Here is a 24,413-nt window from a genome sequence, read left to right on the forward strand (position 1 = left end):
TGCCTTTGAGGTACCCCAGCCCATAATCTAGCTTCCTGACAAGTGGAGAGGCTGACTGAAGGGAAGCCATGGTCAGGTGGGCAGAATAGCTGCTATAGTACCATACACCATTCTGCAGATGTGGGACAACTTATGTAAATGCATCATCTTCTTGCCCAGTTTTTCAACCAATTTTACAGCTGGTTCAGGGTCAAAAGCCACTACGGGAGGACATTCAGCTGCAATTTGACTCAGATTTGATGTAGTATTGGTGCTCAAACAACAACACATGTCCTGTTTTATATTCGATTCATAGCACTGAAGGCTCGCTCACACACGGCACTGCTCACAAGAATGCCGAAACAAATCTCCACCAGATGTATAATGTCTTGGAAGGCATCCTTGTATGGTTCTTTGTCAAGCAGTAGGGCCCACAAAGACAGGAAAGATTTGCCACGAAACTGCTGGAAAAACCAGTCTTCAGCTCCCTCCATTGGAGCTTAGCTTAGTTGCATCAATTTGTGGTATACAGGTGTTAATATACTGTATCATTTATGATTTGAATTTATATATAGTAAATGTAAGAAGAAATTCATTAAGGTATTTGATATATTTTTAACCAAAAGCAAATATTTAATTAGAATGAGGCCATATTAATGTAGCCTAGGGCTGCTACTATTTAAATCGGAAATTCCTCATTATATACATCGATATAAATACTGGATAATTGATTCAATAATTACATTTTTGTAAGACGCATAGTTAACATTAAGTTTATCAACGAAACTGCACCAAACGCCCTGCCTTGCTATTCACAGTATTTCTGTCAGACAGCAGGGTGCGTACTGTTCTTTTCCTGCTCGTGTTAACCAGCATCTGATTTGCTTATCCCATCCTACCAGCGAATCCGATTAGAAAATGCTTTGTAAGTACACGCCCCTCTGTGTGCTCGATGTAAACAAACAAAAAAGCGCCCCGCCTTGAATCCAGAGCAGGACGACAGGCTTGCATTCCTGGCAAACCAGCCTGTGCAAATTGAAGAAAACTGACTCTAATATAGTTTGCATTTCTTTGGAGTTTCAAAATGAACTCTTATATAATGAATATTTAACAATATTCAATAATAAAAACAAACACACACAAAAAATCAGTGACGTTAAACGCAATTTTGGAGTAACAATCAGCTTGACCTATAGCGGGTATGCTGTAATTTTATTCTGATGATGTTTTAGGCAGTGATTTCCGCATTTCCGTGTGTTTCAACAGATAATGAAGGTTAGGTGGTACAGTATTAACAAGATACAATGCATGATGCTGCAGCTGTCACTAAATAAAAATGGAGTGAGGAATGGAGCGAAAATGTGTGTGGGCAGTACAATCTATTTATTCAAATGATTCAATTTTTGTGTGTAATTTAATCGATTGCTATTTGGAAGCTTAACTGACAGCCCTAATGTAGCCTATAGATATAGCACTAAATCTTTGTTTACATGTTAGATTAAATCATTAAACGCCAACAAACAAACTTATCTCTGCTTTGTTGTGAGATGATGCAAGGCGCTCCATGTGTTAGAATAGCAGCAGATTGTCCCGCATCAGTTATGTTTGCCTCGTTACTGTGCAACAGCACGTCCAGAGCTCGTCGGACATGAGGCCCCATCGAGTTCCCTTCACCTGCATGGGATTATACACAGTCTGGACACAAAGTTCTGTAGCCAGCGACTTCAACTCTCTGCCACTCCTGCAAGAAAAGTGATATGTCTTGTATATCAAGTCCATCATTTCAGTAAAGGTTGTAGCAATTCAGGCCTGTGGGGCATACACCAAAATCTACTACGTGACTGGCTTTCTCTTTGAATTTCAGCTTGTACACCTGCCTTTGATCCCATTTTAACAGACGCGCCCTCGGCAGTGAATGCCACCGTTTTTTCCATCAAGTTAATAGTACCTTTGCCCAGCGACAAAAAGGCCTCTTCTATGGAACTAATAAGTAGGGATTCTGATTTTCGGTTTTAACCGATTTTAAAACGCCCCCGATACAAAAAAAAAAAAAGAAGTCGGTGGATAGCCAGTAAACACCGGAAAACACCGGAAAAACTGTGGAAATGGTTAATCTATACTCGTTGACTTTACACGTTTCCCATTAAAAAATAAAACCAACTACAAAAATAATAATAAATACATTTCCCAGGGTTGCTGGGCAATGTCCCGCCTTCCTGACTTGCATCTATCATTGATTCGTTCTGAATACTTTAAACCCGCCCCAACTACTACAACACATTCCTATATTTCTATTGGAGACTCCGCTCGCGAGATTTAAAACGAGATTACAATCAGGATGGAGGCTTGTTAGCGGGATTTAAAGCTGTATTACAGTTAAGATACGGAGGATTTAAAACAGAATTGTGGCGAAATGTACAAAAATTCTTACACACAAAAACCCCAGAAGAATGTGCCCGTGACCAGAGGGATTTCGTTGTGGAAGACGGCAGAGAAAGAAGGTATAACTTAAGTGTGCAAGTACTGACGAGTTACTACTATACATATTTTGACAGAAAAAACCGTTCAAGCATTTTGGAAAGTAACCGAAAACACTAATTTCATATCTCAAATGAAAGCCCCGAAAAAACAAAACAAACCAAAAAAAAAAGATTTACATAACTCAAACAGCTAAAAATAAGCACCAAAAAATAAAATTAATAAAAACAGTAAAACATAAGCCCTACTAAGCCATCTGCTTTTGCATGTGTTGTAGCTTGCAGTCTGACATATGTGTTTACAGCTTGGCCATTGGCATCAACAAACCTTGCACACACTTCATTTCAATTGTGTATCAACTTCCCCACCCCCCACAGCAGCCGATAGCGAGTGCAAATTTAATATAATACATGACCTGCGAGAAATTTTGGTCGCCCCTGGTGACCCACAGCTTGCAAATCTGAGCCCTGACACACTGAGACGCACAGACTGCAACCACCACCTCCTCCTGTAATGAGTCTTTCCTGTATTGACTCTCTCGCTGTCCTTCCTGTGCTGACTTTCTTTCTTTCTCTCCTTCCTTTATTGTCTTTCTCTCCTGTATTCTCACACTCTCTCTCCTTCCTGTATTGACTCTCTTTCTCTCCTGTATTCTCACACTCTGTGTGTGTCTCTCTCTCTCTCTCTCTCTCTCTCTCGCGCGCACCCTCCCTGTATTGACTCTCTCTCGCTCTCCTTCCTGTGTTGACTTTCTTTCTCTCTCCTTCCTGTATTCTCTCTCTCTTTCCTGTATCTCTGTCCCCTGTATTGACCCTCTTGCGCTCTCTCTCTCTCTCTCCCCTCCTGTATTGACTCTGTAGGTGCGGAGGAGAAGATCCTGTCTGACCTGCGTGAGGTCTATGACCCCCTGGCTCTTGATTTCCACCTGCAGGCGATGGTGCGCTCGGCAGGGAAGCTGGTCCTCATCGACAAGCTGCTACCCAAGCTGAAGGCCGGAGGGCACAAGGTGCTCATCTTCTCCCAGATGGTGCGCTGCCTGGACATCCTGGAGGACTACCTGATCCACAAGAGGTCAGGAGAGCATTGGAATAGTGATAATGATAATACTGAGAGGACTGTCTCACTCGCAAGGTGGAGAGAGATAATATAAGATCTGTATAAGTGACCCTGTCTCGCATGGTATTCTTGTTTGGGTGGGCAGGAGAACTACGAAACATTAGAGAGTGGGTCAACTGTTTTTTTTGAGGATGCAACATCCACAATGGGTAATCGCAAAGCATACGACATGGTTTATTTAGATTTCCAGAAAGCTTTTGACAAAGTCCCGCATAAAAGATTAATTCTCAAACTGAACGCAGTAGGGATTCAAGGAAATGCATGCACATGGATTAGGGAGTGGTTAACATGTAGAAAACAGAAAGTACTGATTAGAGGAGAAACCTCAAAATGGAGCGAGGTAACCAGTGGTGTAACACAGGGATCGGTATTAGGTCCTCTCGTATTCCTAATCTACATTAATTATTTAGATTCTGGTATAGTAAGCAAACTTGTTAAATTTGCAGACGACACAAAAATAGGAGGAGTGGCAAACACTGTTGCAGCAGCAAAGGTCATTCAAAATGATCTAGACAGCATTCAGAACTGGGCAGACACCTGGCAAATGACATTTAATAGAGAAAAGTTTAAAGTACTGCATGCAGGAAATAAAAATGTGCATTATAAATATCATATGGGAGATAGTGAAATTGAAGAAGGGAACTATGAAAAAGACCTAGGAGTTTATGTTGACTCAGAAATGTCTTCATTTAGACAATGTGGGGAAGCTATAAAAAAGGCCAACAAGATACTGGGATATATTGTGAAGTGTGTTGAATTTAAATCAAGGGAAGTAATCTTAAAACTTTACACTGCATTAGTAAGACCTCACCTAGAATATTGTGTTCAGTTCTGGTCACCTCGTTACAAAAAGGATATTGCTGCTCTAGAAAGAGTACAAAGAACAGCGACCAGAATTATCCCGGGTTTAAAAGGCATGTTGTATGCAGACAGGCTAAAATAATTGAATCTATTCAGTCTTGAATAAAGAAGACTATGCGGTGATCTGATTCAAGCATTCAAAATCCTAAAAGGTATAGACAATGTCGACCCAGGGGACTTTTTTGACCTGAAAAAAGAAACAAGGTCACAAATGGAGATTAGATAAAGGGGCATTCAGAACAGAAAATAGGAGGCACTTTTTTACACAGAATTGTGAGGGTCTGGAACCAACTCCCCAGTAATGTTGTTGAAGCTGAAACCCTGGGATCCTTCAAGAAGCTGCTTGATGAGATTCTGGGATCAATAAGCTACTAACAACCAAACAAGCAAGATGGGCTGAATGGGGCCTCCTCTCGTTTGTAAACTTTCTTATGTATATAAACACCTTATAAATCAACTCATCCAGAACTATTAACTCAAGTAGTGCTGAATTTAGAAACGCTCAACAAAACCTAATAATTTCAGTGACGTTTCAACCAGAAGTCTTTTTCATTGTGTTCAGTCTTCTCAGTGTATTCAAGGTTTTCAATATTGAAGTTGAGGAACGTGTGTCATTGAATTGAAGACACCGAGAGAGACTTCTAGTGGAAGCGTGTGTCATTGGATTGAGGTCATTGAGAGACTTCTAGTCGAAACTTTCTTTTGGTGTTTCTGAAGCCCCTGTCCCGTCTCTTGCCAGGTACCTGTACGAGCGCATTGACGGGCGCGTGCGAGGGAACCTGCGCCAAGCTGCCATTGACCGCTTCAGCAAGCCCGACTCGGACCGCTTCGTGTTTCTGCTGTGCACCCGAGCGGGGGGGCTGGGCATCAACCTCACTGCAGCCGACACCTGCATCATCTTCGACTCTGACTGGAACCCCCAGAACGACCTGCAGGTAACCAGTCAGACCAGTAACACACTGCACTACACCCGAGACACACAGCGACCTGCAGGTAACCAGTCAGACCAGTAACACACTGCACTACACCTGAGACACACAGCGACCTGCAGGTAACCAGTCAGACCAGTAACACACCGCACTACACCCGAGACATACAGCGACCTGCAGGTAACCAGTCAGACCAGTAACACACTGCACTACACCCGAGACACACAGCGACCTGCAGGTAACCAGTCAGACCAGTAACACACTGCACTACACCCGAGACACACAGCTACCTGCAGGTAACCAGTCAGACCAGTAACACACTGCACTACACCCGAGACACACAGCGACCTGCAGGTAACCAGTCAACTATACTTGAGTCTTTCTCCATGTCTACGATTCAGTTACAAACATTTTGAGTGTTTAATTGAAGACATTGAGAGAGAAATCTAGTGGTGTTTTGATTCAGTTTGTTTCAGTATTGGTAAATGTATCGGTGCTGAGTGCAGTGGTTCTGGATCCTGTTTGTAATCCTCCCTCCCCCACCCACCCCCCCACCTTGTCCCAGGCCCAGGCTCGCTGTCACCGGATTGGTCAGTCCAAGGCAGTGAAGGTGTACCGGCTCATCACCAGGAACTCCTATGAGAGGGACATGTTCGACAAGGCCAGCCTCAAGCTGGGCCTGGACAAGGCTGTGCTGCAGAGCATGAGTGGCAAGGAGAACAACGCCAACGGGGTGCGCATATTATTATTATTATTATTATTATTATTATTATTATTATTATTATTATTATTATTATTATTATTAATAATTGGTCATTTAGGAGGCTAATTGGTAAACTGTGCATCACAACTGTTGCTGCAGAGTCACTTCCAATAGGACCTTGTTTGTTTTACATCTATTCCGAAGGACCGAGCACTAGGAGGTTAAGTGACTGATATGAACTGGGAACCTCGCTTATTGTGGGCACTTTAGACAAACTCACTTGGGACACACTCCCTTACAGTGTGGGCACTGCACACGCTCCCTTATGGTGTCATTTCCAAGTCCAGTCAGGGCTTACAATGCTGGTCAGTGACTCTCACCCTCTCTCCTCAGATCCAGCAGTTCTCTAAGAAGGAGATTGAGGATCTGCTCAGGAAAGGGGCCTACGCAGCTGTCATGGATGAGGAGGACGAGGGCAGCAAGTTCTGTGAGGAAGACATCGACCAGATTCTTCAGCGCAGGGCCACCACCATCACCATAGAGTCCGAGGGGAAGGGCTCCACCTTCGCCAAGGTGATGGGGAGGGAGGGGCCTTCACTATAGAGTCCGAGGGGAAGGGCTCCATGTTTGCCAACGTTAAGTGGAGGGGCCTTCATTATAGGGTCTGAGGTTGAAGGGCTCCACATTTGCCAAGGAGGGGAGGGCGGTGCAAGGGGGAGGGGAAAGGATGCAGAGGGAGGGGGGCTATGGAGGGGAGAGGGGACTTCACTATAGAGTCTGAGGGGAAGGGTTTACAAAACGAATACAGATGGAAGAGCTTAAGTCCAGCTGTCTGAATGCAAAGCATGAAGTTAAGGTCATGAAGGGCAAGGCAATGTTGCCTTTGGGCGTGAAGATTCAGGGGCAAAAAGGCAAAATATAAATCCAACCCAAGGGCAGTAAGGCAGTTTTTTTTCTTATTCATAAGACAACAGATCCTCCGGCACTATAGGTCAGTTGGCTTCGCTGTGGATCTGCAGTGTGAAAAATTACGGATTGGCAGGAACATGTTTCGGAGGATGTGTGCTTTAGCCTCCGTTTCCCCGAGCTGTGAACCGAGATAAAAATAATAATTGGGGAGAAAACAACTGGAGTAAAAACCATTGGCGACGACTAAATTTTAAAAAAAGTTAGAGAATTTTCAGGCAAACTGGCTGAAGATTTATCCTTGGCTGGCGTTTAATAACGATAGTGGTCAGATGAGTTGTTCGATCTGCGTAACTGTAGTTTGCTAACCGCTGTTACAAAACCTGTCAACGCGGCTTTGAAAATCAAAATAGAAAGTGTCAGGCAATGGCGAGTGCTCTGCATCACAACGAACAGCTGGATGTACATAATGTTAGATGTTTACATTTGAGACTATATGTAGTTTCACAGTTCTTAATGTACAGTTGCAAAGGATTTACAGTTTTGTTTTGGTGCATGTGTAAGAATTTGAGCAAAACCTAATTATCTATCTTTTGTGTGTTCATTTTTAGCATTGGTGTTTTGGGGGGGAATAACACCAAATTACAAAACAGCAACGGTCATTGAAATGTCTATAAATTAGCAATTTATATACACTGAAGACATGAAAGGAGTTAGAATGTATATTGCACCGTTGCATTTTAAAGTATTGCAATTAAGCCCTTTCTGTCAATTCAATTTCATTGTCCTAAGCTTGTCCTTTCTGCAATACTGTACTTGACAAGTGTAAGTTCACATTATTATTATTATTATTATTATTATTATTATTATTATTATTATTATTGTTATTATTGTTGTTCGGGACTTGCTGTTAACAGTAGGTAAATCCTAGAACACTTTGCTGCCACTTTACATAGCTCTTCTTCCTCCTTTCTTTTTAAATGTTTTTGAGTTAGCATGGAGCTCACAGACGGAATAATCAGTGACACTGCCAGTGAACGCGTGTCATTGAATTCCTGGAAGCGCAGTCATTCTGAGCTCAGTCTAATACCCTCCCTCCCTCTGTTTGTCCATCATTAACCAATCATGCAGTACGTCTTTCTTGTGGTTTAGTGCTGGGCGGTGCACAGTAAAAAGAATGGCAACAATAATACATTATGATGAGTCTCTTTCTCACAGGATGAGATTAGACTGAATTAAATTGGACTTTGACACAACAGGCCAGCTGACGCTGAGCAGGGTTGTGAATGGGATGTAGATTAGATGCGCAGAGCAGGGTTGTGAATGGGATGTAGATGAGATGTGCCGAGCAGGGTTGTGGATGGGATGTAGATGAGATGTGCCGAGCAGGGTTGTGGATGGGATGTAGATGAGATGTGCAGAGCAGGGTTGTGAATGGGATGTAGATGAGATGTGCCGAGCAGGGTTGTGGATGGGATGTAGATGAGATGTGCCGAGCAGGGTTGTGGATGGGATGTAGATTAGATGCGCAGAGCAGGGTTGTGAATGGGATGTAGATGAGATGTGCCGAGCAGGGTTGTGGATGGGATGTAGATGAGATGTGCCGAGCAGGGTTGTGGATGGGATGTAGATGAGATGTGCAGAGCAGGGTTGTGAATGGGATGTAGATGAGATGCGCAGAGCAGGGTTGTGAATGGGATGTAGATGAGATGTGCAGAGCAGGGTTGTGAATGGGATGTAGATGAGATGCGCAGAGCAGGGTTGTGAATGGGATGTAGATGAGATGTGCAGAGCAGGGTTGTGAATGGGATGTAGATGAGATGCGCAGAGCTGGGTTGTGAATGGGATGTAGATGAGATGCGCAGAGCAGGGTTGTGAATGGGATGTAGATGAGATGCGCAGAGCAGGGTTGTGAATGGGATGTAGATTAGATGTGCCGAGCAGGGTTGTGGATGGGATGTAGATGAGATGTGCCGAGCAGGGTTGTGGATGGGATGTAGATGAGATGTGCAGAGCAGGGTTGTGAATGGGATGTAGATGAGATGCGCAGAGCAGGGTTGTGAATGGGATGTAGATGAGATGTGCAGAGCAGGGTTGTGAATGGGATGTAGATGAGATGTGCAGAGCAGGGTTGTGAATGGGATGTAGATGAGATGTGCAGAGCTGGGTTGTGAATGGGATGTAGATTAGATGTGCAGAGCAGGGTTGTGAATGGGATGTAGATGAGATGTGCAGAGCAGGGTTGTGAATGGGATGTAGATGAGATGTGCAGAGCAGGGTTGTGAATGGGATGTAGATGAGATGTGCAGAGCAGGGTTGTGAATGGGATGTAGATTAGATGTGCAGAGCAGGGTTGTGAATGGGATGTAGATGAGATGCGCAGAGCAGGGTTGTGAATGGGATGTAGATTAGATGTGCAGAGCAGGGTTGTGAATGGGATGTAGATGAGATGTGCAGAGCAGGGTTGTGAATGGGATGTAGATTAGATGTGCAGAGCAGGGTTGTGAATGGGATGTAGATGAGATGTGCAGAGCAGGGTTGTGAATGGGATGTAGATGAGATGCGCAGAGCAGGGTTGTGAATGGGATGTAGATGAGATGCGCCGAGCAGGGTTGTGAATGGGATGTAGATTAGATGTGCAGAGCAGGGTTGTGAATGGGATGTAGATGAGATGCGCAGAGCAGGGTTGTGAATGGGATGTAGATTAGATGTGCCGAGCAGGGTTGTGGATGGGATGTAGATGAGATGCGCAGAGCAGGGTTGTGAATGGGATGTAGATTAGATGTGCCGAGCAGGGTTGTGGATGGGATGTAGATGAGATGTGCCGAGCAGGGTTGTGGATGGGATGTAGATGAGATGTGCAGAGCAGGGTTGTGGATGGGATGTAGATGAGATGCGCAGAGCAGGGTTGTGAATGGGATGTAGATGAGATGTGCAGAGCAGGGTTGTGAATGGGATGTAGATGAGATGCGCAGAGCAGGGTTGTGAATGGGATGTAGATGAGATGCGCAGAGCAGGGTTGTGAATGGGATGTAGATGAGATGCGCAGAGCAGGGTTGTGAATGGGATGTAGATGAGATGCGCAGAGCAGGGTTGTGAATGGGATGTAGATTAGATGCGCAGAGCAGGGTTGTGAATGGGATGTAGATTAGATGTGCAGAGCTGGGTTGTGAATGGGATGTAGATTAGATGTGCAGAGCTGGGTTGTGAATGGGATGTAGATGAGATGCGCAGAGCAGGGTTGTGAATGGGATGTAGATGAGATGCGCAGAGCAGGGTTGTGAATGGGATGTAGATGAGATGTGCAGAGCAGGGTTGTGAATGGGATGTAGATGAGATGTGCAGAGCAGGGTTGTGAATGGGATGTAGATGAGATGCGCAGAGCAGGGTTGTGAATGGGATGTAGATGAGATGCGCAGAGCAGGGTTGTGAATGGGATGTAGATGAGATGTGCAGAGCAGGGTTGTGAATGGGATGTAGATGAGATGCGCCGAGCAGGGTTGTGAATGGGATGTAGATTAGATGTGCAGAGCAGGGTTGTGAATGGGATGTAGATTAGATGTGCAGAGCAGGGTTGTGAATGGGATGTAGATTAGATGTGCAGAGCAGGGTTGTGAATGGGATGTAGATGAGATGTGCAGAGCAGGGTTGTGAATGGGATGTAGATGAGATGCGCAGAGCAGGGTTGTGAATGGGATGTAGATGAGATGCGCCGAGCTGGGTTGTGAATGGGATGTAGATGAGATGCGCCGAGCTGGGTTGTGAATGGGATGTAGATTAGATGTGCAGAGCAGGGTTGTGAATGGGATGTAGATGAGATGCGCAGAGCAGGGTTGTGAATGGGATGTAGATTAGATGTGCAGAGCAGGGTTGTGAATGGGATGTAGATGAGATGCGCAGAGCAGGGTTGTGAATGGGATGTAGATTAGATGTGCAGAGCTGGGTTGTGAATGGGATGTAGATGAGATGTGCAGAGCAGGGTTGTGAATGGGATGTAGATGAGATGTGCAGAGCAGGGTTGTGAATGGGATGTAGATTAGATGTGCAGAGCTGGGTTGTGAATGGGATGTAGATTAGATGCGTCGAGCTGGGTTGTGAATGGGATGTAGATTCGATGCGCCGAGCAGGGTTGTGAATGGGATGTAGATGAGATGCGCAGAGCAGGGTTGTGAATGGGATGTAGATGAGATGCGCAGAGCAGGGTTGTGAATGGGATGTAGATTAGATGTGCAGAGCAGGGTTGTGAATGGGATGTAGATTAGATGCGTCGAGCTGGGTTGTGAATGGGATGTAGATTCGATGCGCCGAGCAGGGTTGTGAATGGGATGTAGATGAGATGCGCAGAGCAGGGTTGTGAATGGGATGTAGATTAGATGCGTCGAGCTGGGTTGTGAATGGGATGTAGATTAGATGCGTCGAGCTGGGTTGTGAATGGGATGTAGATTAGATGCGTCGAGCTGGGTTGTGAATGGGATGTAGATTCGATGCGCCGAGCAGGGTTGTGAATGGGATGTAGATGAGATGCGCTGGTGCTGACGGACACCGGTGGAAATGACGGGCGGGCTTACAGGCAACTTTTGCCATAAATTATTATTTTTTTAATTTGAGAGGCATTGCGGCACGCAGCTTGGGCACTGCGGCAGTTGGCGCCGGTGCCGTCAGTTATTTCACACCCTGCGAATGGAGAGCAAGGGATTTTCTGGGAGCTCCCTGAGGCTCCACACAGCGAGCCATTAACCCTTTGCGGTCCAATGTCGGACCTGGTCCGACATCACAATTTTCCCTTTCCGGTCCAATGTCGGACCCTGCCCGACATCATCAAAAAGATGCAAAAAACAGGTCTCTAGTTGTTTTTTCTCCGGAAAAAGCTGAGAAAACCATTCAATGGCCGAGTGAGACAGATAGGCGCCGAAAAAAAAAAAGGGGGGGCGTATCTCATGAATACGGATAGACCCGACACCACATAGATAACACGGACATAAACAAACAAGATAGCTGCTTCTGCATCCAGCGCTCAGAGAATATCACAGACATTTGCAGAGCTTTTTTTAGATGTTATCGTAATAAAATAACGACTTGGATCGCATTATTGAGGAGTTTGGTGATAAAACGAGCGATCAAGAGATGATTTATCGGTATGTACTATTATATGGAGATGCAGTACTGAGTGTCCTGTTGATATGCAGGGCCTTTTAAACCTGTTTTACTGTGAAAAATACTTTTAAAGAACGCGTCTAAAATAAACTGCACGTGTGAAAATAAATTGGACCTGACACAAGCTGAATAAATGCACCGCTAAGGATTAATCCATAACTGAGTGATTTTCATTAGGGTTATTTATGCTGTGACTCACCTTGCCATGTAACTGTAATGTTGAGCAGTAGTTTGTTCATTTTAAGCTGCACCCTGCTAGTATGCTGGCAGTCTCCTTGCTGTGTAACTGACCGCTCTCTGTCTGCTTGCCACAGGCCAGTTTTGTGGCGTCGGAGAACCGGACAGATATCTCACTAGACGACCCAAACTTCTGGCAGAAATGGGCTAAGAAGGCCGACCTAGACATGGACACCATCAACAGGAAGGTAAGCCAGTCCCCCGATAGCAGAATTCATGATTCCAGGATATCAGGGATGTGTGCTTTGAGTAGGGGGCTACCTAATTCACGATTTCGTGGAAATTGAGGGGTCACTGCGGAATTCACCTCCTTTTAGGGGACGATGCATACCGGACTAGTAAGGAGAGGAAAAAAGAAGTTTAAATGAACTACTGCACACCGCAAGCAACGCAAACTATGTATCTTAAATCTGTAGATAGGCTTTTTTTTTTTTTTTTTTTTATAATTCCTTCATCGCCCTTTGTGCATTGCACTTCGGCAACAAACAAAAAAAAACATCCTTGGACAAATACCACTTAAATCAGTACTACGATCCAGCACAGCCACCTCACTTCAAATAACCTGCTGCTTACTTTTTAAAAGCAGACAGAATTTTATACCCGCATTTTATTTATTTTGACTCTATTAATAAAATACATTTCTACATGGGACAAACATAACGAACATGCTGCATATATGGCCTTTTAAACAATGCCAGATGCCCTTGAGGGTAACCTGAGATTTGGGAATTTCTAATCGATTTCCATTGTATAACTTGGCAAAACATTGCCTTACACTTTTTAGTGGATGCAGAACGTGCAGAGAAGAATGTCTGCTGCAACTGCTGGGGGATGTTGCATGCTTGCCTTTAACAAATGACAGCACTGTTTTAGTATTTTTAGGCTAATTTTATTCCATAACCTACCCGTGAAAAGTATGTAGATTCTTTGCTATTATGCATACCCCTACTTGCGAGACGCACTTTTCATTGGGCTCCTGTTATCCTGCTATACTGAGATGCAGTACCGTTTGGGTAAACAATTATCACGGTGCAGTATATCAGCAGCACATACAGAATACTTCTAGAATAAGTGGCAAACGAATGTTTAATTGCAGTTTTATAAGTGGTCCTCCCAGATTATACTAAATGTTAATACCGATACCATGACAATTGGAGTCGCGGTTCTCCAGATGTAAGCAAAAATGTGTGACACAAAGATCTGATTCAGTTACTTAACCTAAAAGTTTATATACAGTCTATGGATGGGCGCTTGTATATTTAATAATCGATTTACACATAATTTACCTAACTATTAAAACGATTACACTAGTATGCTTTACTTCAACGTGCCACTGGCTAAAATGAAATGCTTACTGTACATGATACCAAAATTGAAGTAATACTTAAAACTACCTATTTTGGCAATGCTTTAGTAAGTAGCTCTTTTTAAACATGAAGTGGGGCTCGAAAGTGGCGCATCCAGTAAAAGCGTTCCGTGTGGAGTGCAGGATGTGCCCTATAGCCTGGAGATCGCTGGATCGAATCCAGGCTATGTCACAGCCGACCGTGACCGGGGGTTCCTGGGGGGCAGTGCACAATTGGCAGAGCGCTGCCCGGGTCAGCTGGGGAATCCAAGGTCTGCCGCGCATCAGCGACCCCTGTAGCCGATAGGGCGCCTGTGGTTCTGTAGTGGAGCTGCCAGATCTGTGTTCTCCTCCGGCACTACAGGTCTGGTGGCCTCGCTGTGGATCCGCAGTGCGAAACATGACAGATTGGCAGGAGCACGTTTCGGAGGACGCGTGTTCCAGCCGCAGTTTCCCCGAGTCGCCGGGGGCGTTGTGAGCGGTGAGCCGAGGATACAGATAATTAGGCATACAAAATTGGGGAGAAAAACCAGGTTAAATTGCCGACGACTGAATTTATGAAAACAATTACTAATAAAATAAACATGAAGTGTGATACAAGTACAGTTTGTAAATCCCAATTCATGCATAACTTAAGCTAAATGTTGATGGGATAAGCGGTTCTCCAGATGAGGGTTGTAATGTGTGCAGTGTGGCATGCGTACGTACCACCGCCTGCACTGCATCCCCTCTGCAGACGGGTCACTGTAAGGAGTGTTTTTATGGTTGTGGATGAATTCCGTCCTGTGTTTCTTGCTCCATGGAACAGCAATACGACTCCTGTTGCACACAGGTTGAACCATTCCTGGTTTCACTGAGTTTAATGAGACACACCTGAGCTTATTACCTACACAGCTGGGGTTAGCTGGAATGTGTGTGATGGGCGCTGTGTGTGTCCCTGCTGTGTAGTTAAATCTCTGGTGTGTGTGTGTGAGATGGATGGAATGTGTTAGTTCTGAGTGTGTGTCCCTACTGTACAGTTAAATCTCTGGTGTGTGTGAGACGGATGGTGGATGGAGGTGTTAAATCTCGTGTGTGTGTGAGACGGATGGATGTGTTAAATCTCTGGTGTGTGTGTGTGAGACGGATGGAGTGTGTTAAATCTCTGGTGCGTGTGTGTCCTCGCTGTGCAGAACACCCTGGTGATCGACACGCCGCGTGTCCGGAAGCAGACCCGTCAGTTCAGCACCCTGAAGGACGATGACCCCGTGGAGTTCTCAGACCTGGACAGCGAGGAGGAGCGGCCGCGCTCCCGCCGGCACGAGCGCCACCACGGATACGGCAGGACGGATTGCTTCCGGGTGGAGAAGCACCTGCTGGTGTACGGGTAAGATGGGGTGGAAGTGTGGGGCGACACGGGGGTTCTTTGAGTACTATTGAGAGGATCTCATCCGGCTCAGGGGATTCGTTTATTTTAAGAGTTCCTAGTCCCTTTAACACTTCTGTCTCTCTGTTATTCTAAAGTTATTTAAAACTGGATAGGAACAGGTCGACATGTGAGGCATGTTGCTTGTATCCACCTGTGTAAAACCTGTGAAAAGTAATCTTTTAATATATTTGCTATTTTTCTCTTCATCTATGATTTATGCCATTTGTATCTTAGACATTTAACCTCCTCTTTGAATTGTTCTCTTGCTGTTATAATATTGGAAAAACATTTTGGAATTGGTTTTAGCCCCCTTAGCAATATTGATTTCTATCTCTCTCTTGGCCTTTCTAACTTCCTTTTTGACTTGTGTTTGCAGTTCCAAGTACTCTTTCTGTGTACTATGTTCTTGGTCACTTTTAAACGCTCTGTAAAGTGCCTATTTCTCTAGGTATTTTTTTAAATTGATGTATTAAACCATTTGGGCAAATTTTGTTTTAGATTTAGATTTGTCTACTTTTGGGATGTAATTGTTTTGGGCCTCTAGTACAACATTTTTAAAAAAACAGCCATCCTTTTTCCGTGGATGTTTTCTCTATTTTACTCCAATCTACTTCTGTTAGTCTGTTTCATTCCTTCTTAGTTTGCCTTTCTAAAATTGTAATGCTTAGCTTTAGTCATTACTTTTGGGGTTTTGAAAAGCACTTCAAATGAGATTTTTGTGGTCTGAGTTTGGCAATGGTTCTCTGGCCTCTGTTTTAGTTATTCTGTCTTCGTTATTTGAAAAGACTAAATCAAGGCATGCCTCCCCTCTAGTCGGTGCCTTGACATTGAAAAGTGTTATACATTTAAAAGTACTGTGCAGTTTATAGAATTGACAGTTGGAATTGTACATTGCAAATGAACTGCGTTTGCACTATGGCAACTCGGTGCATCATGGGATCAGTAGTCCTAAAACCGCACTAAAATACACTTCCCAGTATCCTTTACACAGCTGGTAAAACTGGGGCTAGTTTTTAATTTAATTCTCTTCTCTGGGTAGACTCCCAAATAATTAGCACAAACAGGAATTTCATGTTAAGTGAATTTGTATTAAGAAGTACTTCTGTGTTTGTTTTTGTTTGTATTTTCCTATACAAGTACATTTGGTAAGAACCATGTAGAAAACTCCTAGTATCAGGAAACTTGTGTAATGGGAGTTTGTTTTAGTGAGAGTTGACTGTCTTGGTACCCTCTCTCTGTCTGTTGTGGAGCTCTGGTTATTGTTGATGTATATATTGGTTGTCTCTGTTTAGCTGGGGCCGCTGGCAGGACATCCTGTCTCACGGGCGGTTCAAGCGGCGGCTGAGCGAGCGGGACGTGGAGACGATCTGCAGGACTGTGCTGGTGTACTGCCTGCTGCACTACCGAGGAGACGAGAACATTAAGGGCTTCATCTGGGACCTGATCACCCCCTCCGAGAGCGGTCAGGCCAAGGAGCTGCAGAACCACTCTGGTGAGAGGAGAGATACACACACACACACACACACACACACACACACACACATCCCCTCTGAGAGCGGGCAGGCCAAGGAGCTGCAGAACCACTCTGGTGAGAGGAGAGACACATACACACACACACACACACACACACACACACACACACACACACACCAACACACATCCCCTGAGAGCGGGCAGGCCAAGGAGCTGCAGAACCACTCTGGTGAGAGGAGAGATACACACACCAACACACATCCCCTCAGAGCAGTCAGGCCAAGGAGCTGCAGAACCACTCTGGTGAGAGGAGAGACACACACACACACACCTCCACCAACACATATCCCCTCTGAGAGCGGGCAGGCCAAGGAGCTGCAGAACCACTCTGGTGAGAGGAGAGATACACACGCACACACACACCCACCAACACACATCCCCTCAGAGCGGTCAGGCCAAGGACCTGCAGAACTCCTCTGGTGAGAGGAGCGAGGAGAGACACACACACACACACACACACACACACACACTCACACACACACCCTCCAAGAGCGGTCAGGCAAAGGACCTGCAGAACCACTCTGGTGAGAGGAGCGAGGAGAGACACACACCTACCCCCCCCTCCCCAGAGTAGGCAGGCCAAGGAGCTGCAGAATCTCTCTGGTGAGAGGAGAGACACACACAGGATAGACACGCTGAAAACTGACACAGAGAGGTGAGACACTGACAACCACGGAGGAGAGACACGCATTCGGATACTGACACGCACAGAGAGAGGAGACACACCACCCACTGAGACGCTGACCCACAGACACTGACACCTACAGAGAGACGCACACTGAGACCGACATACAGAGAGAGAGGAGACTTGTGTTGTATATTTTCTGTGTAGTCTTCAATGTCCTAGTTTGATATTGGAACGAGATGAGGCCGAAACGACCACCCTGGTTTCGTGGCTCGGATGGAAGCATGGTGTGTGTGGGTGTGGCTTGGCTTGTTCAGAACACACAGCCACTATTGAAAGTTTGGTTCATCTTTTAATGAAACTGCGCCTCTCCCTTCCTCCTTAGGCCTGTCGATCCCGGTCCCCCGCGGCAGGAAAGGGAAGAAGGTGAAAGCCCAGAGCACCTTCGACGTTCACAAAGCGGAGTGGATCCGCCAGTACAACCCGGACTCGCTGTTCATGGACGACAGCTACAAGAAGCACCTGAAGCACCAGTGCAACAAGTAGGGAGCCACCACTAGAGGGCAGCAGGACTGCAGCTCATTATTGGCAATTAGTCATTTAGCAGAAGCTTTTATCCAAAGCGACTTAGACTAGGGGGTGAAGTATGCATCACAACTGCTCCTGCAGAGTCACTTACAATGTTTTACGTCACACGCTGCAAGTCAGTGGCTGAGATGGGATTTGAACTGGAACCTCCTGGTAACAAACCCTTTTCTTTAACACCAGAACAACCATGTTTTATAGGCATTCCTAGAACAACCATGACCGGCGTATTAAAAACAACATAAGTATTAATGAAAGGACAAACAATTGAATATAAATTGTAGTTTTATTCAGGATCGTCGTATGAAGCATCTGCACAGCCGAAACATTGTAAACAAACAGACATTTGAACAGAAGTGTGTTTATATACAGACATATTACATAACGCACATCCTCAAACGGTAAAATGAAATAAACAAGTATTTGAAAATAAATGTGTGTATATACAGGTATATCATACATACAAAACCGTACAACTGAAACGATGTAAATAAGTAGAAAACTTAATAAATGGGTTTATATTGCCGATATATATAATAATGTTTTATATGTATCGGTCAATTTGACCGCACCTGGTGGGAATAGGTATGATAGTATTTTATCTTCCTAATTTTTGCAGCCATGAAATTTTTTTTTTTTTTCTGTCGGTAATTGGTACATATATTTAGGAAAAGTTAGGAAAGCACCGCAATTTAAATTTAAATTCCAAAAACGGTCAGTGTGACCGCCTTGGTCGTTCTAGTGTTAATCACTGGACCACCAAGCCTACATCTTCCATCAGCAGCACAGCTCTCAGTGCACTTCTGAAAAACACACATCGCCATATTCTTCCATTTGCAGTGTCTTCTGGGTCACTAGCTGAAAGCATGTCAGTCAGGGGAAGCAGCTGATTGGCTGTTGACAGGAAAGATTCAGAGATGCCACCGGCTACAATTGGCCGTAGCAGCTACCATTTGTGGTTCTGCTACATCTAAGGGGTATAATACAACGGTTTTTATTAAATAAATAAAGGGATACTACCTGGATGTTGAAATGTTATTTCAAAACCATGTGTGTTGTCCTGTTTTAATTTTGTTAATAAATTAATGGCTCTTGTATAATAGTGCATTTCATTGACAGTTTATTGTGGCATTTTAACTGACGTACTAAAAGCTCTGAGCCGGGTTGCTTAGTAACGAGTTTAGGGGTCCTTCAGAAACAGCTGCGCACATGTCTCCTTGCTTGCTTTTTAGTCTGGGATTAAGGCGCGCTGGTGACAGGTTCTGTGATTAATAGAGAACATTGAACTTTACCAACACAACTTAATTAAAGCTTTAACCAGAGTAGTAAAAGGTTGAATATTTCAGTCCAGGCTTGACAGCACTCTCTCTTCGTTACTAATAGTTAAATCCAGAATAAACAGAATTCCACATTTTAAAAAAGCAGTGTTGAAGTATTTTCTGTTGGGGTTGTTAATTTCTAAATGCCATGTGTTTACAATTACCAAAATTATAGATTGAACAGCAAAAAGGTCATTGGCTTGCCAGACCCTAAGAGCTTTTTAATTTCTAGGGCTAGCAGCCCCTGGCCTTGAAAAAAAATTCGGCTACTATTTTCTACTAAGGGGTGGGGACAATTTCACCCTCAAGGTGACCCAGGAAGTGCAACATTAACTAAAAGCATGGCTTACAAACCAAGTGTAGTACCAGATGTGTGTGGTTTTTTTTTGTTTATTTTTAATTGAAATGTGTTCGCTATAGCACGAGTTTTTCAGAACTCAACATCCACATTAATGAGGCATTATGAAGGAATAGCACTTGAATGGACGGCTTCTCATGCTGGCTTCTGATTAGCTACAGAAACTCCCCAAAGAGTTAAACAGAAGCTAACCCTCCCCTTCCAGCTGGAATGAATATTGGTTTCAGGTTTGAAAGCATGTTGAAAACCACATGAACATCTTGGCGATTTTTCCAGGCCAGTTACTTCAGCGTTGTGTCTGTTTCAGAGTGCTGCTCCGGGTTCGAATGCTGTACTACCTGAAACAGGAAGTGATCGGGGACCAGGCAGAGAAGGTGCTGGGAGGAGCCGACGCCAGGTAAATAGAATAAATACAACCCTGTATAACATTCTTAACTTTATCCAGCATCATTTAGTGATATCAGATTCTGGAGATATGATTGGGGGTGGGTTGTGGGGGGAGGATCTGTCACACTTAAATTTCTGCATATATCTGATCAATCTCTGTAGTCTGTGTAAGTCTGCCTGCTGTATTGAAAGCTCTCTCTCTCTGTCTCTCTCTGTTGCTGTCTCTCGCTCTCTGTCCTGTATTGAGCGCTCTCTGTCCTGTGTGCTATATTGAAAGCTCTGTCTGTCTCTCTCAGGCAGATCGGTATTTGGTTCCCAGAGGTGGATCAGTTGGAGCTGCCGGCTCGCTGGTGGGACGCTGAGGCAGACAAGTCCCTCCTCATCGGGGTCTTCAAACACGGTAAGTGCTGGTTACCTGCTCCCAGAATCACAACACTAGCATTACTGAGCTGCTCCCTGCATTGGAGCACCCAGATTACCTGAGCTGGTCCCCGAATCCCAGAACTCGCGTTACAAAGAAACGTAATCAATTCAATGACAAACATTTCCCCCTGCAGGCTACGAGAAGTACAACACCATGCGCGCTGACCCCTCCCTGTGCTTCGTGGAGAGAGTAGGCCGTCCTGACGAGAAAGCCATCGAGACAGAGCAGAGAGGGGGAGACAATTTCGGGGACCTGGGAGAGGGGTGAGAGCAACATTTTAAAATCCATTTGGTTGACAGGTTTGAATGCAGTATATGAATGGGAAGAAAACAACTACATCTCCCAGCATGCGTCAGCAGGGCCAGTGATGGGAGCTGTTCATCCTATAAGAGGCTATAAAGACAGGTTTGACTGCAGTACATGTATGCCTACACTGGAAGTACTGCTAGAGAACTACAGCTCCCAGCATACCTCTGCACTGGGAGTCAAGGTGAGGGAGGATGGGAGCTGTAGTTTTAGGCTGTATATAAATGATAATGTCTTATCTTGCTTTCTTTCAGTGGTGACTTTGACAAGTACACAGAGGACCCAGAGTACAAACCCATGCAGGGCATGTCAAAGGAACAGGATGAAGAGGTGAGCTAGCAGCTCCTTTGAAATCAACTCTGACAGTAACCTTGCCAAAAAGACAACCCTGACAGAACGAGTCTGAATGGTGTTGGTGTCTTGTTTGGTGGAGGGTGAGGTGGTGGTAGGAGTCATACAAATGTTAAACTAAGACTGGACTGGCAGTTTTGAGGGGGTTATTTCTAGACCTCCTTTAGGGATCTGAAAGGTTTGGGAGTAAAATAATTGGGGACAGGAAATTTTAAAAAGGAGCGAAAGTGATTGTGGCTCTCCTAATGAGTGTACTGTACTGTAATCTGCAGGGAGACTCCATGATGCTGGATGAGGAGATCTCTGTGGTGGACGGGGATGAAGGTTAGTGTAGCTCACTAATTAAAAAAAAAAAAAAAAAAAAGTCACTCAATAATAATCAAATGCTAAATATTTTTGGAAAAACTATGGTTTTAATATGCTGGTCATTTCATTTCAATGACAGTTTCCACTAGAAGTCTTTCTCCGTGCCTTTTAATGCCACGATGTTTGCTGTAAAATCCAGTTTTCAGTATTTCTGAATTCCTATAAACCCCCCCCCCAGGTCACATGGCCCAGGCGGGTGCGGTGTATTGGCCGGCTGGCTCTGCGCTGACTGCAAGGCTCCGGCGCTTGATCACAGCGTACCAGCGCAGCTACCGACGCGAGCAGCTCAAGATGGAGGCCGCGGAGAAAGGAGACCGCCGCCGCCGGAGGTGCGAGGCTGCTTACAAACTGAAAGAGATTGCACGCAGGGAGAGACAGCAGAGGTGAGAGAAACTACAACTCCCAGCATGCCTCTAACAGAGGGGGCATGGGAGCTGGAGTCCTTTCAGCTTGCAAACACATGTTGTTTGCCTGTGTGTGACTGACGGGTGTCCTTCTCAGGTGGACCCGACGGGAGGAGTGTGATTTCTACCGCGTGGTCTCCACCTTCGGAGTGGAGTTCTCTCCGGCGCACGGGCACTTCGACTGGCGACGCTTCCGCTCCTTCGCTAGGCTGGACAAGAAGACGGACGACAGCCTGGTGCGCTACTACCACGGCTTCCTGGCCATGTGCCGGCGCGTCTGCAAGCTGCCCCAGCCCCCGGGACAGGGTAAGAGACCAGAGCAGGATCAAAGCAGAGATAAACAGGCTTGCTACCAGGAGGTTGTGTGTGACCCTGAGCGAGTCACTTAACCTCCATGTCGGTCCTCTGGGTGAGATGTAAAACAACCAAGGTCCTATTGTAAGTGACTCTGCAGCAGCAGTTGTGATGCATAGTTCACTCCCTAGTCTCTAAGTCGCTTTGGATAAAAGTGGCTTATAAGTGGCTCAATAATAATGTCAGACTGATAATAAAGCTAGCCTCCCAGCCTCCGGGACAGGATGAGAGAGAGGCTGCAGAAACACCCAGCCCCAACCCAACAAAAAAAATTGGTTTCTTTCTCTTTCGTATGCCTAAAACCAATGTTTTAACTAACAGTTAGTTCCAGAAAACTATACATAAAATCTCTGCAGGAGGCTAGGAGTTTGGATTGCATTTTGGCTATAATGTGATTTAATTATGTTTTAGACAAACGCTGTTAAACTAATAATCAGACTTAACACCTCATCTGCTTCCCAAAATGACATCTAGGCATTTAAAACCACTTAACTATTCATTGCCATTTCTTATCCTACACACTTCTGTAGATGCTGCTGACATACATCATTTAATAATGAATTGTTTCTGTTTCCTCCAGTGCCCCCTGACCCCTCCCTGTCCATCGCCCTGATCACAGAGGAGCGAGCCTCGCGCACCCTGTACAGAATAGACCTGCTGCGCAAGATCCGTGAACAGCTACTGCCCCACCCTTCCCTGGACCAGCTCCTCGCCTCTCTCGCACAGCCCAGCCCCGAGCTCCCAGACTGGTGGCAGAGCCCTCAGCACGACAAGGAGCTCCTGCTGGGGGCGGCCAAACACGGAGTGAGCAGGACCGACCAAAGCATCCTCCCTGACCCAGAATACAGCTTCCACCAGGCACGGCTCGCATACCTGCAGCAGCACCAGCTCCAGTCCAGGAGCTCCACCCCTCTGAACCAGCTTCAGCAGCTGCAGCAGAGTTCTAACCCTGCCTCTCCATTCCAGGACACTCCCAGCAGTGGGTGGGGCTTGGAATGCGAAAAGGATTCTAAAGGGGAGGGGCTAGCTCAGGAGGTGTTGCGTAGTGGAAGTGAGGGCAGTTATCCTGACAGTAGTGCAGTGTTTTCCGGGATGTCTGGGAATTCGACCCCCCTGCTTCTGCCCCCACGTTCCCTGTTCCAGAAGGAAAGGGACGGGAAGAGGAGAGACGATTCAGATTCGGATACAGACTCGGATAAGGAAGACTGTTCGTCCTCGACATCTTCCAATAATTCTGGGTCGTCTGATGAAAGTGATACAGAGAAGGAAGTAAAGACGGGGAGTAAGTAAATGTGTTTTTTATATATTTATTTTAAGCTGTTTCAGTAGTATGATCATTCATTTCTGAATTCATATTTAAGTTGTAATGCCAACTAATGATTTTGCTTTGGTAAAATAAAGCACAAGGGCCTATAAGATGGTATGTTGCCTTCCAGCAAAATACGTCCTCAGGCTTTCGGTCTGTTGTGTAGTTTGTAACCCTGCCGTTTCCCTCCCCTTCTTTAGGGGAGCCCAAGCTCTTTGACCCTGACGAGGATGGCAGTGTACCCTCCCAGGACGGCTTTGCCAGTGAGGCCGGGCCAGAGCGCACGGTGCTGGAGATGCTGCAGGACAAGCAGAGAGCCAGCGAGTGGCCCAAGGTGAGATGGAGGGAGCAGCTCTTCCTGCAGGCCGGGAAGAATAACAACTGGGGCTGTGGGTTGGAGCCCTCAAGCTCACTCCCAGTCCAGTGCTAAATAATAATTATTATTATTATTATTATTATTATTATTATTATTATTATTCAGTAGTCCATTTAGCAGACAGTTTTCTCCTAGAGACTAGGCAGTGGACTGTGCATCACAGCTGCTACTGCTGAGTCACTTACAATAGGACCTCAATTTTAGGATGACTTGCTCAGGGTCACACACATTGAGTCATGAAACTTTGTAATTTTGTATTCTGTACATACCATTTAACGTGATGGTGAACTTTTGAAATCATACTGCTAGCACTGATTTTGAATGTACAGCTGTGGCGAGGGGGGTGGATGTTACTAACAGGCTTGTTAATTTTTACATTACATTTTCAGGGATGGGAATAAGACTCCCATTGCATAACAGTGTGATGATCCATTCCTGGTTTCGCTAGTTTTATTTGACATCCTGAGTCTATTGGCGCTACAGTGTGGCTAATCAAGCTTGTAGTAATGCCTGGAATGGGTGAAACTGCTGTGCAATAGGATTCTTATATCCATCCATCTTTTACAGTGCTGAAATGTTTCGACCTGATAAATGTTTTTCAGA

General features: G+C 45.2%; 1 protein-coding gene across 3 annotated transcripts in view; it reads left to right on the forward strand.

Moving 5' to 3' along the window:
* The window catches only part of chd8 (chromodomain helicase DNA binding protein 8), a 64,419-nt gene that overhangs the window by 32,007 nt on the left and 7,999 nt on the right, over nt 1-24,413 (forward strand). For all 3 annotated transcript variants that reach the window (XM_059012494.1, XM_059012493.1, XM_059012495.1), the window contains 17 exons: nt 3,318-3,528; nt 5,174-5,369; nt 5,929-6,096; nt 6,460-6,639; nt 12,441-12,551; nt 14,881-15,074; nt 16,409-16,608; nt 17,660-17,816; nt 19,844-19,933; nt 20,220-20,323; nt 20,481-20,610; nt 20,908-20,983; nt 21,277-21,328; nt 21,549-21,753; nt 21,872-22,080; nt 22,709-23,410; nt 23,635-23,768. In XM_059012494.1, coding sequence (XP_058868477.1) covers nt 3,318-3,528; nt 5,174-5,369; nt 5,929-6,096; nt 6,460-6,639; nt 12,441-12,551; nt 14,881-15,074; nt 16,409-16,608; nt 17,660-17,816; nt 19,844-19,933; nt 20,220-20,323; nt 20,481-20,610; nt 20,908-20,983; nt 21,277-21,328; nt 21,549-21,753; nt 21,872-22,080; nt 22,709-23,410; nt 23,635-23,768 — 3,119 coding nt within the window. The remainder of the gene's footprint in view (nt 1-3,317; nt 3,529-5,173; nt 5,370-5,928; nt 6,097-6,459; nt 6,640-12,440; nt 12,552-14,880; nt 15,075-16,408; nt 16,609-17,659; nt 17,817-19,843; nt 19,934-20,219; nt 20,324-20,480; nt 20,611-20,907; nt 20,984-21,276; nt 21,329-21,548; nt 21,754-21,871; nt 22,081-22,708; nt 23,411-23,634; nt 23,769-24,413) is intronic.

The sequence above is a fragment of the Acipenser ruthenus genome, chromosome 44 (assembly GCF_902713425.1).
Source record: "Acipenser ruthenus chromosome 44, fAciRut3.2 maternal haplotype, whole genome shotgun sequence".
In the NCBI taxonomy this organism is placed as follows: Eukaryota; Metazoa; Chordata; class Actinopteri; order Acipenseriformes; family Acipenseridae; genus Acipenser; species Acipenser ruthenus.